General features: G+C 40.6%; 1 protein-coding gene across 4 annotated transcripts in view; it reads right to left on the bottom strand.

The window, feature by feature from the left end:
• The window catches only part of SLC20A2 (solute carrier family 20 member 2), a 57,250-nt gene that overhangs the window by 18,784 nt on the left and 17,655 nt on the right, over positions 1-20,811 (bottom strand). For 3 of the 4 annotated variants that reach the window (XM_063423181.1, XM_063423178.1, XM_063423180.1), the window contains 7 exons: positions 13,260-13,810; positions 8,422-8,562; positions 7,125-7,210; positions 5,037-5,133; positions 2,963-3,079; positions 2,071-2,274; positions 35-623 (listed from right to left, as the gene is read on the bottom strand). In XM_063423181.1, the coding sequence (XP_063279251.1) occupies positions 35-623; positions 2,071-2,274; positions 2,963-3,079; positions 5,037-5,133; positions 7,125-7,210; positions 8,422-8,562; positions 13,260-13,548 (1,523 nt within the window). In that variant the 5' untranslated portion in view covers positions 13,549-13,810. Of the gene's footprint in view, positions 1-34; positions 624-2,070; positions 2,275-2,962; positions 3,080-5,036; positions 5,134-7,124; positions 7,211-8,421; positions 8,563-13,259; positions 13,811-19,613; positions 19,758-20,811 lie in introns of all 4 variants that reach the window. The other variant, XM_063423179.1, reaches the window with a different exon arrangement.

The following is a 20,811-nucleotide window of genomic DNA, read 5'->3' as shown; positions in this document are numbered from 1 at the left end:
AAAATTGCTGGTTTGTGAGATCTCATCCTCTTACCTGACATCATTGCCTCCATGGGCAAAGGATCCAAAGCAGGCTGTTAAGATCTGGAGGAAGTGGAAAAGTAGATGGACCTGAGAGGTGTCTTTCTCTTCCTTATCCTCCTCCACAGGATCAACGGGGGGCCGGTTAGGCTCTGCGAGTTCAGAGGCCAGCTTCATTTCCACCCCACCTTCCTCCGCCTCTATCTCCGCCTCAGCCACTGCGTTGCAATAGCTGGAGTAGCTGTCGTAGCGGACTCGCTTCTTGGAGTAAGAAACAGTGTCTCCTACCAGCTTCTCACTGTCTTCTGGGGCAGACGTATCCGCCGCCTTAAAGGAGGAATGCACGGGCATGCCACAAATAGCAGCAGTGTAACAAGTGTAGCTGTTGTTGCGCCGTAAGAGTCTGTAGTTGTTTTCTGCGGTGGGCCTCTCCTCGTTGGCCCTGTCCAGGTGTATTTTGTGGAGCAAGTCTTTGTATAAACCTGAGTCCTTGTGCACAGTGTGATAAACATGGCCATCGCTCCTCACGTGGCCATCGAAGCTGAAGGTGCCATTGGAAACAGGTGATTTCACCGAGGTGTGTGTCACCGAAAATGCCCTTCCTAAAAAGGCAGAGATTTAGCGGTGTTGTTTACACAAATACAATACAAAAGCCCCCTTCCTCCAACACAAGACAATAATGTGGCCAGCGTCTGAGAATACAGGACAAAAAAGATCAACTTGCACTACATGCAGTGAATAAGCCAAGATTCGATTCACTGCAAAATAAAAGTCTCTCATCTTCTGTGCAAAAAGAGCTTTGTTCCAGTGCTGGGTCTCCCCAGACATGCTGCATGACTTGCAGCAAGTCACTTGGGATGAGCTATTCAAATGTGATACTTGATGGGTTAAATCCTCAGGTTCTTTGAAAATATAAATTTCCATAAAGTTCCTTTCTTGTAAAGCAAGCTCTATTTTTCAGAGGTTTTGTCTACATTGAATAGGAATAATTTGGATTTCTGAAATATGGTTTACTGCCATTTTATACTGGGACTTCTCTGTTTAAGAGACATGACATTCATACTCATTCATTTAGGAGACATTTACATAGCTTTTAACAATAATTTTTAAAAAAAGAAGAAAAATTCATGTTCTGCAGAAGTATTTCCTTAGCTATTGCAACATTTTCTATATACTCGTTCTATGAACATGATGATGATTATTCCCACTGTATACATTTAATGTTAGCACACACTGTAGGACACATATCAAAATCTATCACAGGTAATATTTCTGAAGAAACTGTCTTTTTATTTTCCTCACTTCCTGGATTTACACTGTGCAATATTCAGAATTGGGTTTAGCTATTTTTAAACTGGAAGCACACATTCTAAGGGCTCCATGTCATGACTTATTTGATTTTGTAAGAATCAGTTGAATATATTAGGCATTTATTAACCAAATTACAGGGCTTTGTAGATGTTACCAAAGTGGTATCAAAGTCAGCAGACCGCTAAGTGGAGGGCGATGTTCCTACCACATGGCAGAGCAGGAAGAGCTTTATGCACACAAGTCTACTTCTCACAAATGTATGTTCAGAAAACAATGTGAGATTTTTCTAGTGGACGTGCTCCAAAGGGTCATACATTTGTCAACTAAAGTCCAAATCTTTTCATCTCCTGTTGCAGTATGCTAATCATCTTTATGCTGAATTTAACCTTCATACATCAGTAATCTGTGTGCTCTGTATTTTTCCACTGCTTGATAGGATGGAAACACCATTAAGAATAAGAAGTAAAGCAACACAAAAAGGCAAGTAATTTTTCTTCAGCTGTTTCTAAAACTGAAATACAGCCAAACAAAATGTAATTGATTTTACGTTCTTTCTAGAAAATGTCACTTGTAAATGAGCATCTTTCCAAACAAGCACTGAAAAGAGATTAGAAATGGAAATTCCCAACACTAATTTACTATTTACAGCTGAGACCTTTTTGCAGTTAAGAAACCTCATTGAAACTTGAGGAAAATTGAGGAAGAGAACAAACCCTCTAAGTTGTCTTAGCTCCTTACCGTATGGTACACGTGGATGGTTTCCATTTGCAATATTATCTGATGCCCCAGCAGCTTCTGTTACTGAGCCAGTAAGGGGAATCGTGCTCTCATCAGGTGCTTTGGCACCTGGAAGCTCTTTAAAGACTGGTGTTTCTTCATCCTGAATTTTATCAAGACTTTCATCTGATATCCTCGACAGTGCAGCATCTTTCTTTAACCGGCCTAAGGAAAGAATGGTACTGTAATTTTAAACCAAACCCATACCTCTTGTTACTTAAGTTTCCACTGTTTTTATCAACAGGATGGTTTATACAGCCAACAACACTGGCTACAATAACCAGGCTTCATTTCATACACACATTAGTTATTTCTAACATTTTACTATGTGCATGTGTGAAAATTCTACATCTTTGTTTCTTCTGATAAAATTCATCAAAGCAAGTAAGTTAGTGAACATAGAAAACAGTGAAGTAAAACACCGAGCTGTTCATCTGTTAATGAAACCTGAAACTTTTCCCTGCATTTGTTTAGAGTAGCAAAGCAACTAAAAGTGTGATCAGCCCAATTTACTGCAAAGCTAAAACAGACACTTAAAGATGATCTTTCTGATAGGCTTGCTCTCTTTAACTTTTTCTTAATAAAATAGAAACCAGATTATATTCCAGGTTTTATTTTCCTGTTTCTGCTAGACTCCAGAACTGAGCGCTGCAATCGTGCCTAATAAGGTTTTGAGTTTCTACCACTGCAGCTTTTTCAGAGCAAATTACACAAATACATGAGGAATAGTTTAGGCACATCCTGCTTCTGGTTAGGGACTGGACTAGGTGACCCCTCAAGGGCACTTCCACCTCTGTGTAATCTAATATTCCATGATTTTATATCACTCACATTTCATCAAATAACTACTTACTTTCTATTTTTCTCTTCATCCAGGGACACACAAAAATCCAGACTAAGACAGCAAATACTAAGGACACACCAATTGATATTAGAGCAATGGCCCACATTGGCAGTATCAGTCCCAGTACTGTGAAGACAAAGAAACAAAACTGAAGCAAGCCATAAATTACCATGACTTAATTATCCAGGCAGTGGAGGAGCAGTCTGTTGCAGAAAAGCCAGTGTTCACAATGTACTCAAAACCAAGATGAAGGAGCTGATGACTTTGAACATATTACCAGTTACTGCTGTATTTAAAGGTATAGTTGACATGGAAACATTTGCAGATTTAGTCTTCCAGTTTCCTGTTGCCCACTGTGACATTAATTCCAAAGGAGCCAAAGGTGAAACTCCCATATCAGGGCTGCTAAGTCCAGTTTTCAGTGCTTTTATACATGAATGCACATTAAACCACGTTGCCCATTAGGGTTAAGTGTTTACCTGACCTTTGCTCTGGTCCATAAAGCCTGATGCTTAGCTTGCTCTAAGCCCTTATTTGCTTACGATATAAGCTTAATGCAGCACTCCAAAGCTGAGGCTTCATCCTGCAAGGCACAGCGACATCAATAACTCGTGTTCTGTAATTACTCCCCCCAACAGAGATCCTTGCACTTGTTCAACAAAACAATCTGACTCTCAGTGAGGAAACGGCTTGGACTCTGATCTTTCAAACCCATATATACATCGCCTATCTTGAAACCTACATGATCAATTAATCCTTGTGAGTAAATGTAGCCAGAACAGAGGCCTTGGAGACTAAATATTTCCCCAGTATCAAAAATGGAGTCCCACCTTTTTATTTACACACTTTAGACACTGCTAAGCTGAAACAGAGGGAACATTAAGATTCTTATTTATTTTGCTTAATGAGTCACCGCAGAGTGCCTGACCTACTTCTGCAGTACAATTAATGAGAAAATGTGAGTTATACAGCCGATTTACTGTTAAACATCTTGGATACATAGCCAATAAGACTTAAGAGGAATAGTAATGTTACCTTCAAATTGGGAATGTCTCAAGTTTTTTACTAATTCCAGCAATGCTATACTATGCTATGGAGTAGGGTCTACCAACTGCATTTATCTGGTACATCTAGCATGTTGGATTTTAGAGAAATATTTCCATTCAAAAAAAGGTCACTTTCTAAGCCTCCTTTCTTAATCCAGGGCTGTGTTCACGAGTCTGTCTTCAACTGCCTCTTCATTCATACCTCTTGGACAATAATCTAACCTAAAGATAACATTAAATGACCAGAGTCTTCAACAAAGTAGTTGAGATTAATGAACATCTTTGTTCTGAAGCCTTTTGCTAGAAGTGTGTGTTTAAGTGTACACCACTTCAGTAAACTATAAAAATATAAATGCAAATACATAAACATAAAATACAAGAATATAAAAATTCAACTAATATAAAAATAAAAATTTAAATCTAAATATACATATGAATAAACACAAACATGCAAGTGCACATAAAATATACAAATATACAAAAATATAAACAAAGTCCTTCAACTTCATTTCCTTCTACTGAGTCGCAGTCAAAATACAACACCAAAGAAAGAAGATGCATTCAATGAAGAAACAGGCTGGGGAACTCTTATCATTAAAGAGAACTAAAGAAGTAAATTTAAATAACAGTCTTGGAGCCACACGTTCCAGAACAGCGGCTCAGCTGTCAATGCAGTGACAGCCTTACACTGAGCGCAGACAGCACCTGCTCTCCCAACCTGCTCTGAACCTTCACTCCTTGATGCACAAACCTAGAATAGCTTTGAGAGCTCAACATGTGCTTGATTTACAAAGCCAAAGCTGCATCTCAGTCTGCATCTGCAGCCAGAGCTGCACGCTCTTCCCCACTAACCAGAGCAATCAGGAGGGTGTCACAAAAACACCAGCACAAATGGGGATGTGGGGAGGTGAATGATTTACTCTTGCCCTCATTAACTCCTAATGCAGGAGACAACCCTGTGGTGCCTGGGTGATACTGGCAGAGCATCCTTACACATTGTGGGGAGCCTCCCTCCCGTGCCTCCCGGGCTCACTCACCTGGTGCTCCGGTGTACATGATGGAAAACACGTTAATAGCGATGGTAGCAGCATAAAACACCGGGAGCGCGCGGAGACCATTGGGCACAGGGTCTTCCTGCATAGAAATCATGAGACAAAGGAAATGTTAGTTGGATTGGACACCAGATTCATGTCAGCATGAACCTCCATGTGGAAAACACATGCTCCCAAGTCAGTGCCAGGCAGGTGGAGCTTCCGGATGTCGAGGAAGGGATGGTGACCTGCTTGGTTACACCCAAATCCAAAATGCTGGTCCAGGCAAGTACCAGTGCTGAGGGCGCTTGACACTGTCAATGGGAACCAGGGACTTATGTTATACTTTCCAGTCAGCTGCTGAGTGACTTGGGGGCAGGTTTCTTTCTGCAAGTGTGTTCTTATTTATTTAGTATCCAAGATAAGGAGTCCCTGTCACTTAGCATGATGGAAGGGTGCCAAGCAGGAGAGGGCTTTGATGTTTCAGACCAGTGCTACAAGCACCACTGCAATGCATCCATCTCAAGGCCATATCCCTAAGCTCCCACTTCTTGCCAGCTAACAGAAATCTTTGAAATCCCAAGCGTCTGGCTGTATTAAACAGGTAACACACACAAAGTGAGCAGGCAATGTTTGGCACGGTGCCGTGTCTGCTGCCCACTGTGCTCTCATGCTCTCGGCACTCACAAGGAAAGACTCAGCTGACAGCGCAGCGGAAACGCACCGTGTGAGCCACAGACAAAGCCTTTGTGAGGGACTGCTTTGGCCTTTTGAGGGGTTCCACGTGTTTGCAAAGAGCTGGCAAGCTGAGGGCTGGCTAATGTGGTTTTATTTCTTGCTGCCATGATCTATAAAAGGGAGCTGAGAAAAGGCTGTGGCCGCCCTGTGCTGTGCCTCCGTCCACAAGCGTGATGCAGATGGGCTGAACTTGCAGGGCCAGCTGCTATTCACAGACACCCCCAACCAGGGCATGTAGCCCTACAACAGGCCACAGACTCACAAGCTGTAAAATGCTCTTTTTTTGTGCAAGCACACAAATCACTACTTGCTTATGTCAGAAGCTCTACAGATCTTACTGCTTTGTGAATGGCACAGACGGCAGTTGGGAGGCAATTTCCTTAACTTGAACTTTTTCTGCCTCTTGAATGCTTAAATATGTGGCTTTAATACCAGAGTTCACATGATTTTGATGGCTAATTCCTTAGGTTGCTAGGCTTTAAATACAATACTGAAACCCTTTCTTATCTTTTATGTAACTTGAGTTATTTTCTATTCAAAGCTGAATCTGATCAAATCTATCATCTGTTTTTATCACTGACATTTATTTAGAGCAGAAATAAAGAACGATGAAGCTGAGGTTACAGGTGGTGCTATTTATAGCAAAAGAATTAGTCCCTCATCTATTTAAGTTCCCTGTATAACTGCTAATATAGTGTCCCTTATTTTAGGTCACTGTCATGCACTGCCCTTCCTCATTTTAGCAAGTTGAATGGTGCGAAAGAAATGGAAAAGGCAGATAAAAGTGTTCAGGTTTCCAGTTCATGCTGGGTCACAGGCAAGTCATCTTTTGCACTGAAGATACATGGACTGATGTTACCTCAAGTCACTAAAACCTATTGATTCAGGTTTCTTGAGAAACTACAAAATAGGTAGATGCCCATCTTCTAATGTCTGATGTGCTGGAAAACCAAGGCTTTAAATTTCCCAACCTAAAAATACCAATTAGAGTATCTCCAAGGGAGGACTGTTCTGTTTAAATTACCGTCAGAACAGCCATTGTGAGGCTAAGTCAATGCCAGCAAGCTTGTACTAATATAGAAGCAGCCTCAATGTTCCCTCCTCTGACCAAACAGAATATACAATATTAATTATCACATAGCACCTTCTAAGCCTCAAATACTTGTCAAATTACTTACCATGAGCTTTCAGAACTGCTAACAGCAAGTATAACTCAAATGGCAATTAAAAAAATGATGGGTCTCCTGTCCAAAAAGAAGTCACAAAGTTTCAACTCTGGAAATGCCAGGACTCAAATGGGAGGCTAAAACACAACCTTCATACTAAGCACTCATTATAATAGTGAGATTTCTTTACCTTGTTTAAAATGAAGAACCTGATCAGCACAAAGAGGATTCCAGACATCAAGCCGGATAACAGTGGGGAAATAAACCAAGAGGCAACTGTGTGGAAGAAAGAATGAAACTTGAAATAAACAGCATTCTTGCATAATAGTTAAGTACATTTTTAATGAGCAATAAACTTAAAACAGTTCTTGTACAACTGGAATGAATGTCCACTATATTTACTCACAACTGGTGCAACTCAATGTCCACCAACACTCAGGAAAGTCAAAGTAATGCTAGGCACCATTAGAAACAACAGCCAAAGCATTTCCTGCTAATTTTGCAAGTTTAGCAATCAAACTCATCGGGAAAGTTTCTTATAGTTTGAATCAGAGTAGATCAAAAAAGCACTGTGATTTCCTAACCACCATGACCATGAATGTTGCAAGCAAGTGGAAAGCAATTGCATCTAGCAGGATGCCATGCTGCTCCCAGGTTAGGTCTCAAGTTCCAAAATGCCACAGAAGCATCAACTGTAATGTATTATGCGTGTACATTTTTTGCAGGCCAGCAATGCAAGTGTCCAGGACTGATTTAACTGAAGTAGGTGGCAAAGCTCCCACTGATTTCAATAAAACTGGATTAGGGCAGCACTCTGGAAATCTCATCCATAGTGATTTATTGTTTGCAGCATGGTTAACAGATTGATTCTGCTGTCACTGAAAGTTTTTTACTATTGACAGAATTAAAAAATACATACATTGCTATAGTTCTAATGTATTACCATGCCTTCAGCATGGAACCCTTTTAATAGAGACTTTAGGCTGCATATCGAGTTCAAAAGGCTTCAAAACTATAACAAAACACTCTGTCACATCCCTGCTTGGATGTGCCACTGATCTTGGCAATGGGAGGCTGTGAGTTAAATGTGCTGTATGCCCTGAAGGTGGTGGGTGGAGAAACATGACTGTGGGCATTCACATGATAGCATTCACATTATTGAGAACAAGAACAGGGTAGTATGAGCTGCCACAAAAAGAATTAGAAGAGGAGGAATGTCACCTTGAAGCATGTTTCTTGAGGGAGACAATGTGTCCCCAGCTTACCACTGGGGAAGTACAACTTTTGTCTCACTCCTTTCTCCACTGGAGACACACTGCAGCCCCCAGTGAACATGGCACCAGTGCATTTTCTGAATGACACAACTTGGGTGGAAAATAAATTAATGAGGAAGTGCTATCAGCACAAAGCAGATTTCTGGGCATGTTTTTTGCAGGCAGCACACACTATTTCACATATCCTCACACATAAAAGGAGACAGCACTTACCAATCTTGACAAGCTGCATCCACTGGACACCCTGTGTGCCAATTGCCACCAGAGAAAATCCAATCGTAGCACCTACAATGCAATGGGTCCCTGATATTGGGAGTTTCAAGAACGATGCAATTAGCTGCCAAACAGCAGAACCTAGAAACAAATGAACCATATGATATAAACAACAACAACAAAAACAACAATAATGTAACGCAGAAATTCTTTGCCATGTGCCCACATTCTTTTACAAGTGCTGCCTACACTCCTCATGCATAAGAGAGATCTTCTAAAGAGAGTTTTGTTCCTGTTCTGTCTCTAGAAGCAGATACTAAGACAGTTTAATAGCAGCTTTGAATGCCACATCTTACTTATTACTGTTTATGACTAACAGCTCCCTAACAATTCACGACAGCTCTGCTTTCAGTATTTACAGCCTGTCTGATTAAGTACGCAAACTGCTCCCAGTGTACATCAACCTTAGAAAATGTCATTTCTTGAGAGCTGACCCTGGAAGCCTCCAGGTGATCAGCATGAGGAGGCACTCACCATTTCACCAGTGAACTACATGTGCTCCTAAACTTGGATACTACCAGAGAAAGGTTAAAACTGTGGGACAGAGAGATTTTATGCTTCATCTCAGTGATACACAACCATCCAGTCCTCTATAGGGAAAAGGGACTGAGGAAAGAATAAGGACTCTCTCACTGCCTTCATCTGCAGCTCGTTGTTGCACTGGAAAAATTCAAGACTGCTGAAAAGGCTTATATTAGTCATGGAGATGCCAAAGATATCCCTGGCATAAGGAAATAAGTTCCTCTGACTAACTAAGGGGCAGTGGTTATTGGTCTATAAAGTAAATGCAACATCTGGTGTTCCAATAAGACATCCAGAAAGGATGCTGGCCAAGAGTGCAGGGGAAAAAAAGTAACCCAAGCACCTGTTTCAGGAGTTAGATGAGACACAGTTGGCCACTAAGCTCTCAAGCACGCAGCTCCATGCTCAAGTCCTTTTCACTTTACAAAGACACATGATCCCTGCTCCTCTTGCAGAGGCACTAACCTCAGGACGCCAAAATACTTTTGAGAGTGACACAAGCTTTCTGTGGACCTCCCCTAATATTAGAGAATTCTTACAAAGATCTCTTCTTCATTGTAATACTTCATGGCCTTAAGACTAAATCTTCACGTATTGAGTCGCCAATGGCAGTAATCAGACTGCCATAAGAGATTCTGAATTTTCTGGCTCATGCCACCTCTCTTAAGAGATCTGCAGCAGATATTGGTGATAAAGCAAGACCACTGAACATACACTGGCAGATTACCCAAAGTTTCAACCTCCATCCTCAATTTCAACATAAGAAGATGGTTTGAAGGTCTTGAAACAGCCATCTGCAAATGGTGATTTGCTGGTATCACATGTGGCTACATTTGGAAATCAACCAGTTTGTAAAACCGATCTCTCCTGGCATGCTATCCCAAAACAACTGTTACTTCTTTTGCTAGTGGAAATTCCAGATCAATCAAGGAACACCTGCTCTTTAATTTTTTGGCTTTTTTTCCTCTGGAATAAAATAAAAATAAAAACACTTTGAAACCTTTGACATGAACTTAGAGACCAGCAAATGGAAGTCAGGAGCAGGAGAAATCAGATGGTTACATCTGAAAGAAGCCAAATAAAAAGATAAGCTACCCATAGATATGTAATTACAAAAATACTCAGTATAAAAGCAGGGGAAATGCAACCAAGCCACAGCTGCACTGGAAATGCTTAGTGAGGATTGGGGATTTATTATCAGGGGAAATAGAGGGAGTATGGAACTATTTCTTGTTTATTTAACTTCACAGAATCACAGAATGGTTTGTGTTGGAAGGGACCTTAAAACATCATCTAATTCCAAACCCCGTGCAATGGGCAGGGACACCTTCCACTAAACCAGATTGCTCAAGTGAAATCAGACAGCAGAGAAAGAATAAGGTGGTGGAGTACCAGTGGATGGTCTGGAAAGGACAGTGCATAATCTGAAGGAGTTAAAGGAAGCACATTAGGGAACAGAAAAAATGCAAAGGAAGCCAGAGCAGAACTTTGGGACTTGCAGTGCTTTAACTACCTACATCAAATCTTTAACTCCTCTTTAACATAAAATGTCTTGTTCTCAAAATTTACCTTTGGAAAACTAACTTAGGAAGCAGGAGGCTCACTAGGCCTGTCACAGAGTTCCAAATTCAAACCCTTCATGCCTGCTGACACCGTGGCCCATACCTCTTCCCCTCAGTTAATGTCCCCTAAAGACAGAGGGCTGGCTGAAGACTGCCCTGACCAGGAGTTGCCTGCACCAGTGTTTGGCCAGGGTGCATTTCATGCTCCCCTGCTGCTGAGGGCACCCCATCCATCCTCCTGAGGCTCCGGTGCTCCGTGCCAGCCATGAGCCCCAATCAAACGCCACGTCACCTGAAGGACTAGATCAGTACTTGGCTCTGCTAATCCTGGCTGGGATGTCTTCTGTGTTGGTGGCATCTCCTCAGTCACATCAGCTGCTGACTTCAGCTTGCACCAGAACCTCTAGAACAACACACGGGCAAGTCCTGACAATAACCTGACAATTGGTTAATGCTGGGCAAGTACTGCAACTTATCCCGAAGAGCAACAGTCCTTAAATTCTCATCTGCCTAATAAACAACATTTTAATGTGATACAAATTACTAGAAAATGCTACATTTTAAAATTTTAATCCCATTACTTCCTGCTTCCTTTGCTCTTAGGAGAGAAGGTTGACCTGAAAATTACATCTGCTGTTTGCTGCAAGCATCAAAGGATCTTCCACCAACATCTGGAAAGAGGATATAGTGACTTTTAGTCTCTCCCAGACTGTTGACTCATTTAAGCCTCATTGAAATTCAGAAGCTAAATCCATTTGCAAAAACATGATCATGAGGCATGAGAGAACAGGGTGGGGGAAAATGCAGAGCACAAACAGAAAGAGGAAAACATCCAAGAAGGCTCAGCAAAAACAGAAAAAATGTCATACCTCCAGAGAAAAGCTGGAGATGGATTTGAGGAAAAAAAAATTGAAATCTGCATTTGCAACTTGTGATTAATTCTGGGGCTTATAATGTGGAATTTCTTCTCAGTGCCTCTCCTGGAGGAAGGGAATGCAACTGGTCATGAAGTTCACACAGGCTTATGTAAATATACATGCAAATAATTTTTTTTCTTTGAGCTTCTGGCCAGTTGCCTCTGCAGGGGGTATCTGACACTTAAAACTTTGCCCTGCCATAATCAGGATATCAGAAATAGATACAGAAAAGAAAACGGACCCTTCCTTCAGTAGGAATCAAGAGCACGCAGGTCACTTACATTTCACACAGTGTCCAGTGCTCCCAGCTCACACCCATGGGAAAAGACAGAGCCGTCTCAGCAAGAACAAGGATAAAAGATGCAAGTGGAATGGTGCTAAAAAGCCACCCTACACACCTTGAGGGAAAGACCAGACACCCACAGCTGATCCTGCGAGGTATCAGGAAAGAGGAACTGATGGGTGGGGAGGGGCAAGAATATTTGAGGTGGTTTAAGGTGGGACCATCTGTGGAAGTGGCTGCTCTCCCAGTGAGTCCTTGGTAACCAACGTCTCTTCCCCTTGGGCAAGGAAAGGTGGCCAATCTTCAGGAGGCTCAGAAGCAGCCAAAGAACCAAGGGAACTACCTCCATACTCTCAGGAACACAATGCCACCTCTGACAACTCTAGAAACTGTCACTCAGTGTCCATTTTGATCCATAAAAATAAAACAATTTTTTAAGGCACTCAATTCTCCCTTTTCAAAAAGGAAACAAGAAAATAACCATAGGTAGTAAATCTCTGCACAGACTCACCTATCTCCTGTGCAGGTCTTGCATAAAAAGTGTGAGGAGGTTAGAAGGGATAGGTGGAAATAATATTTAGGTCAGGTTTAAGTAGGTTTAAGGAGGAAAAGCTTTAAGTGGAACATCCCTGTCAAGCAGAGGATGCTGTGATGCTTGTGTAAATCACACCAGCCTGTCAAGGGATACCACCAACCTGCCAGACTGAGGTGTGAGGGCTGGCCCCTTGCCAGGGCTGTCTCTCCCACAGATCAAGGGTTTCCTCCCTGCTGCCTCCTGCCCTTTAAAAGCAGGTCTGCTTCTTGAGGGAGCTCTCTAAAAGTTCACAAAGCCTCTTGCACATAAACAAAGAGTAAATACCATGGCTTAATGTTACTTACCTCAGAATATGCTGTTTGTTCTGAGCAGAGATTTAGTTAACTACAAACACAAGCAAGGGGGCAGACTCTAAGGTACGCTGACCTGCTGCCGTTTGGGTCAGAAAAACTAAAAAGACCTCAAATGTGTGATTATCTTTACTGCTCCCTTAGTTTTGCCGTGGGCAGGACTAATTGCAATCACTCAGCCAGGCAATCAGTTTACACAAATGTGTCTGGATTTTCTGTAACTTTTTTTAAAAGGATTCCTTCTCATACACACTCATTGCAAACTGCTGATTCTGTAGGATCTTCTGTACAGACACAAATGCTAGGCTTTTCAGTTTACCATCACAAAAATCTCCAAAATAATTTTTTCCAGTATCTTATACATATATAGGATCCATTGTGCTAAACATTTTTCATCTATTAGTTAAATGGCTGAACCATTGAAAAATGTAAATTATTAGAAGCAGTTAAAAAAAAATAGGAGACTTAAAAAAGAGTACAGGCCCCTGCATTCACAAAAAAGCAGATGTGTAGGTCCAGAAGATGGGAAGACTGAATTAGCAATGCTCACATTGAACAGGGTGACAAATACAGAACAAACATTACTTGAAATACGAAAGTATTACTTACCAACCATTGCACTCACTTCTCCTGCCATCAGCAGTGGGACAGTGTTGTTGTACAGGTTAACATCAATGATACCTTTCCGGATTGTTTCTCCTACTTTTGCTCCCAGCAGTACTGAGCCAGTGGTTTCGAAAACCGAAGCCAAAATGCAAGCCTGGCGTAAAGTAACAACACCAGAGCCCACAGCCGTTCCAAAAGAATTTGCAACATCATTCGCACCAACCGAAAAAGCTAAAATAAAAGCAATGATAAAACCCACAATGACCATCCACAGGTACTCATCCATTGCCATCTTTCCCCAAAGTGTAGATCAGCTTCCCCTTTGCAAATAGTTAATAGTCAAGGCTGGAGGGCACCGACACGGATTTGGAAAGCAGATTTCTTGTAAACAATGAGTTCTCTCTGGAAAGTGCTGGGTAGTGTTAGAATGTGAAGAAACTGCTAACTGCTGATTTTCGAACTACTATAAATACTGTTCATTTGGCTGCTTTCGGTCAGCAGTGAAACACATTCCATATTTTGCTTCCAAACCGGTAGGACTGCGATGTTCTGTCCTGCAACAGAGGAAAAAAAAATAAAAGAAAAAAAGAAAAGAAAGTTAGGAAAAAAAAAAAAAGAGGGGAATACTCAGCAGAGCTCATAACAATGAGCGTTTTCAGAAGTAAACAGATGATTTAAACCCACTAATGGGGTCCTACCCCAGCATGTGACTGTTCTAATCATAAAGCAATTCAGAAAAGATTCAAATTAGGTCACCTCCAAAGCAATATGTTTCTTACAGTATCACAGACCAAGAAAATCTTTTGAGCAATTTAAAAGGATTTAGAATGTTTGAGAATTTTTTTTGTATTGAATTTACCAAGCAGACCAATAAGCCCTCTTTCTAGCAGGATGATTCCTCTTGGCTTTTTGCACCCAGTAAATATAAGACATATAGGTACATAGACCATATATACAGCCTGACTCCTAGATAATATATAAACCTAGCTCCACTGATCCCAGAAGAGCTCTCAACATTTTACCAGCTGCAGACATGGATATGCTCCTCTGAAAAATTATTTTATATGTATGTCTGTCTAGGAAACACCACTGAAAATACTCTAAAGAACATTAGTATTCATCAGTTGTTATCATATCACATGCAGTAAGAATACAATTTTCTTACAGCTTTTCAGTCATTGAAACAGCACAATAATTTCAATATTTCCATGTATCCCTACTGAAAAAGGTGCAATGAAAACATCAAACTCTATTTTTTCCTATAGATAGTTACCAATTATTAAGTTATTATATTCAAACTATTGTCACAGCCTTTGTGACAAATCTCTGAGTATTTATTTTGACAGTTTCAGTTTTATGACTGGCTTTTGAATTACATCTTTCTTAGTCTGATAAAAGAGTAAGTTCTTTCAAAGCAAAAAACGGACACAAGATAAAGGGAGTTTAAAAAAAGAACCTTCATCATCCAAAAGACTGTTAAACAGGGCAATAAAACCCACAGTGACATGAAGCTGGAAGAAAAATTTCCTAAACCACCTGCCTCCTCCAAGGGCTAATTCTCTTCTGTTAGTGGCCACCACAAAGACATCCTCTGGTCCTGTGGCAAGGAGTTAAAGGAACATTTAGCAGTAAATATGACTCAGCCAACACCACCTCTTTTAGAAACCACTTCTAGAGAGCAGGGAACATCAGATTAAAGCCCTGAGCCCACCTCCCACTCACTCTCTATTTCCCCACAGTCACTTCAATTTCATACAATATTCCCACATGCACAGTTTCAAGATCATGCTTTATTTCTTTCAATGACCCAAACACAATTTGAGTCCTGCAGTAGCAAGGAGGAAGGGTCCCTGAAACCCCTGAAATAACAGCAAAATTAAAAAATTAAAAGAGATTTTGCATAGTCATGAGGTGCTGAATCCTTGAGAACAACCAAGAGGAAAATAAAATATCTATCCATAAGTGTTTCCTAGAAAACTCTTAAATTGATGTCAAGGATTAATGCTTTCTCTATATGCACATATTCAGCAAAAAAGATGTCCCTCTTCTTCTCTGCAGGCTCCAAACTGGCTGAACAATTGTTGCTCGAGTCTTTTCCAGACATGGGGCAGACATCAATCCTTGAGTGCCTTCTATACTTTACAATAACATTTCAGAAGGCCTTAATGGCTAAAAACATTTGTATAAGGATTTTTATACTATGAGATAACATGAGAAAACGAAGCACCAAAGCATGTTTTCTGTTTCAAGACTTGTTGCTTTTTTATAATTCATGAGCACTCAGCCCACTGAGTGGAAAACAACTTGACAGAAAGAGAAAAGGTTAATATTTGGAAGAAACAATTATACTTAGCACTTGTTTGCCTGTGAACGAAGACAAAACCCCACTAAAAGCATTTCTTACAAAATTTCTATTATGCATGTCAGATTTTTGCTAAGAGATGAAGTACCAGACCAGGGTCCTTCCTTGATCCTAAAGATTAAGGATTAAATTCTTCATCCTGCATGCATGCATTTCCACAGTACCTTTGCCAAGTTTGCCTCAGTGCCCCACTTTCTTCTCCTGAAAATGGGCAAAGCCGACTGAGGTCCATGCATGCATCCAGAGACTGTGATTATACTAGACCCATTTCTTTGGACCAGCTAGATAAAAGCACACCCTTATTCCCAATAGAGATATGTCTTTTCTCCACTTATCAATCAACCAACTTATTGTGGTGACCCTATCCCTGGCACTGAGAGAAAGAGCACGGCAATCGTGATATTCCCCCACCACAACAGAATTCATGGGACAATGTTTGCCAAATCTGGCTCCTCCAGCCACAGCGAGTTCCTGCAGTTTCCAAAATAAACCACTCAGTCACAAGGCTGCTTCTATTAGCTTCCCTGGGAGAGGGTGGGGTGACCTCCTCCAGATGGTCCCAAAGAAATTAAGACTTCAAGTGTGTGTGTATGCACTCCTAAATCACCTCATGAAGGCCAAAGAGTCTTCAAGAGACTGCCAGCAGGGCTTTTGGCAAAGGGTTCAGAGAGGCAGCTACATAAACTCCCTCCCTGTGAAATAGGATATATGGCCTCAGGAGAAAAGGATATCTTAAGTAAGAAGTCACCCCTCCTGTCATTTTAGGCAAGGTGATGGTTCAAAATAGAGCTTCCTCCAAAACTTGAGAGGCCCAGCTTGATGTCCACCGTGTTGGCACAAGCAACAGCACAGAAGTGGCCAAGCTGTATCTTTAACAAGATGAACATCAAAAGGAAAAAAAGGAATAAATACAACTTTAAAAATTAACATGCAGGCTGCCTTTGAATGGCTAGGTGTTACTAATTTCAATCTTAAAAAACAATAAGAGATTTTAAAAGCTTATAAGTGCTAATAAAAATGCTTATAAAATGCTTATAAAAAAAGAAAGACAAAAAAGGCAGATCTCTGCTGAGAAAGTTTTCAGAAATTCAAAATATCCTGCAAAGCAGGCCAGTGACTAAATACAGACTAAATCTTGTAGCATGCATCTTTCTGGAGCCCAAAATACATTTGGCATGCTCAGATATGCAGAGCTATGCCCCTCATCACCTAATGTAACCCAAGAGTCTGTGGTATTTCATATTGTTACTGGGATGAAAAAGAAACTGGAAAAAACACCATGCAGTAGGGAATGGCAGGTGATCTGCTTCATGTGTGACACCTGGAAGTCAACAGCCTGCGTCTCTCCTGGTCTCACATTTCATCAATGTGCCTTCTACGCAGCCCAAATGCAATCCAACCTGACCTGCTGGAGGCTGGGAGATCCTCCCATTTACCTCTGGGGCTGATACTGCCTCTGCAGTCAGGTGTGCTATGCTACCCCTGCAGACTCTGGATGGAAAAGTACATTTTCCTATTTAGGCTTTGGATAACTCTTCCTGAACCAGCCCAAACTGTTCTGCCATGCTGCAAACTCACACCTGGGCATGAGTAGGCCAGAGGAATTGTGTTAGGACCAGGGAGCTGCAGGACCTGAAGCTGGAGCGTGCATCTCTGATGGCTTTAGAGTGGAGAGAAATGCGTAGAGATGACATTTCAAGCTGTAAGAAGCTAATTCTGCATTAAGGCAAGTTTTTTAGCTGACAGAGTTTTCTTATGGTCCACAGCCAGTGTACCATACTTATGAGGTTCAAGTTGAAGCCTTTCAAGCAGACTTAGAAACTTGCACCTCAAGGAGAAAAATTTGATTTTTGGAAATGCTAAGCACGTCCCTCTGCCTCACTGGCAGATGATCCAGACACCTCCCTCGAACTGTATTTTGTTGTTAACTAAACAGCTTATTATAACTCTGTCAACACAAAGTGCTATTTCTTTCCTAAGGGAGAGATGAGAACAAAACCTAGGTAAAAAAGCACCTCGATTTATGCACAATGACAAGTGAATCCTCAGGAAAAAGTTAGAATCTCGTGGTTGTCATGAGATCATTTTAGGACATGTTTATACATAGACATTTACTAAGACAGGTCTCCTGGAAGCTATTCACAGTAGACTACTAAGCCTAGACAAGTTTTAGTGCAAAAAAAAATACTAAAATTGAAAATCAGAGATGTTAGTCAGGCTTTGGGTATTTTTGTTTTTGCTAAACAAATTGCTGCTAAAGAGAACAGAGAAGTATTTAACAGCAGGAATTAATGGATAAATAAAAGCTCAGCATTAAGTTCAAATTCTAGGGAAGCAGAGTGCATTACCCTCCAACAATCCAACTGTGTGACATAAAGGAACAAACAGAGATCTCATAAATGTCTTTTAATCTTCACCAAAAATTAGGGAAGAACGTACAGCACTGACAGGTATGCAGCTCACACCATATATAAATCATGCTGCCCTCCTACTCTCAGAAGTTGCCCCATGCTACAGCAAAAAAATTTCTTCTGCTCTGGATGGGACAGAGATTCTGCGACATACCAGTTTTAAGTGATTTGTTGTTGCCCAAGTATGAACAAAAATCAAAGGACAGAAGCTAGTGTAGCATTTCCCAAAATAATTTTTATGACTGCTCCACTTTGCATTATGGCAAGGCAGACAAGGGAGGTCAATTTCTTTTCCTCTGCTGTGTTGAAAACAGGAGATGTTTCATGATTGACAGTGGCACTGAATTTGTACTGACAGGCAGGTTCGCTTCTAGTTACCAGTGGCAGAAAAGTCTGTCTAAAATGTTTACCAGACAGCAGCTTCTGGGAGGTTAGTCCATATCCTCTCTATTTCTATATGTTGCTTTTTATATAAAACCGATCTGTCAGGTTCCCACCTATGTGTATAAACTCAGGCCAGATCTGGCATTCCAGCCTATGGGTACAAAACACAGCACTGCACAGAAACCAAGCCTGATTTATAACCAGAGCTACTAACATCATTCATATCAATAGTTCTTATCATTTCCAGTTCATGCTCAGGCCACAAGACTCACAATTATTTACTTTAAATTACCAACGCTACATTCATGATATGAAAGGTGGTATTGAATCAAGTAGTTCAAGACTGAGAACATCCCTATATGGCTCTAAATTACATGCACAAGACTTGTCACAGGGCCAAACATTATGCAAGTTTAATGCTCCAGTACACAAAAAGCACTCCCAACTTACTATAAAAAAAATCAATTACCACATCAGAAGCAGGTTTTGTATCAATCAGTTCCTATTTTAACACATTCACAACGTGTTTAAGCATACTTCATGCTGCTGCTTGATATGGAAACAAGACTGAAGTTGATAGCTTTCCAAGGATTCCCATCCAGTTTAACATTGCAGAGAGGGACTGACTGTCAGCTCCCAAAACTTCCAGAGGATGCTTCCTTTTCTTAGTCCCTATGAACCTGCTGTTGCCACTACTGAAAGTCAAAACCAGATATAAAATATCTAGTATGAAATTTTGTTGCTGAAAGCATTCACTAAAAATACAGACAGCAGTCACTTTAAGCAATTCTACAAACTAGTAAGAAAGGTGAAGTATCAACAAGTTCTCATGCATTTGCTGATAATATCTTTTTCCGTAACTAAAGGACAATTTGATCCTTCAGTGACTGAACAAAGCCTTTCTAACAGGCAAGTAGTTTTTATGACTCAATGCTACAGATTTTCAAAATCCATTCAGAGAAAACAAGTGTTCATGGTTACAGAAAACATGTTTTATAAAAGAAAACCATGCAGAGAAGTCTTTAAAACTCATCCAGTATTTAAAAGTTGTCTCAAGAGAAAAAGAAGCTAAGTTCTTCTAGCAACCTTCCCTCCTGATTGGAAATACAGGCTGAAGTCTAAAATAGACATCCTATCATTCAGCACAGTCACATCTGAACATGCAAACTTTCAGAGGGTAGAAAGAGGGCTATAACTTACACCAGGCAGTCCGGGGATAAAATTCACTCTGGCACAGGAGAGCACACAAGACAACACTGAGATGCATCAATGCGAGTCCAGATTCTTATTCAGTAGGTGAAAATCTGCCTCCTCTTAAGCAAAGAATTCTGCTGGGGGTGGGCACTGATAAAACACAACACTGCGTCACGACTGCACCAGAGAGACAAACCAATCCAATGAAGCTCATATTAAAAGCAACAAAACCTTCCCTTCCCCTCCCACCCTCCCCTCCCCACCCCCAGGCATAGGCATAGACAAGAAAGGAAATCTCATTTTTGACTGTCAGCTGGGCGTTTTGGTGAGATCAGGTAATCTCTCAGGAGTCCAGATCTTCTATTTGCAAGCACACACTTTTAATTCAAGTGCATGTGACGGTAGGGTATGTACACACAATTTGGGAATATGTTACATGCTTGCTACTTTATCCATGTCAGTAGAGGTCCCACAGGCTACACAGACTGCAGAAAGTTAAAGATGTGCACAAGTTTTGACTGGATCGATGCCTAAGCAAACAACTTCACTTTCAACAGTTCAGCCTAAATTACCCACTCCGGATTCCTTCAACTGCTTTCCTTTAAGTGGGAAACATTTTTTGAACATAAGTCAAGGCAAAACTAACGTTTGCCTAAAAGTACTCAGCTTAGCTTTATATAAAATATTTGCTTTAAGACTATATAATGCAATTAAGCTATCATATTCAACAAAAAGGAATTAAAATCAAAACTGCATTGTCACAGTTAAAAATCCGACAGACAAAAATTTATTTGGACACATTTATGGTTTATAAATTTATCTGCTAGGTTTTACTCCATTCTGAGTCACTAAAATGCGTGTAATGATAGTCCAACTAAACAAAATTAAATCTGTAAATTTTCTGCATCCTGAACATTTGAGAAAAACAAAACCAATTCAGATTTGTAAACACACACATGGAAACATAATTCTTTCCTCATCTATTTTTTCAAGTTTGAATAAAGGCTATTTCCTAACAAGAAGTCAAAAGTTTTCTGAATTGGTTAAATTCAGCTGCACATCTGCAGGGGTTATTTGGTAAAACTGAAAAGTGTTTTACATTTTTTAAGAAAACTCACATGGATTAGCAAGCCTACATCACCCTCCAAAAAGAATTAGAGCAAAACTCCAACTACAAATCTGCAATGAAGAAATTACATTAAAA

The sequence above is a fragment of the Prinia subflava genome, chromosome Z, assembly GCF_021018805.1.
Source record: "Prinia subflava isolate CZ2003 ecotype Zambia chromosome Z, Cam_Psub_1.2, whole genome shotgun sequence".
NCBI classification, from domain to species: domain Eukaryota; kingdom Metazoa; phylum Chordata; class Aves; order Passeriformes; family Cisticolidae; genus Prinia; species Prinia subflava.
This window is presented reverse-complemented; position numbering and strand designations above follow the sequence as displayed.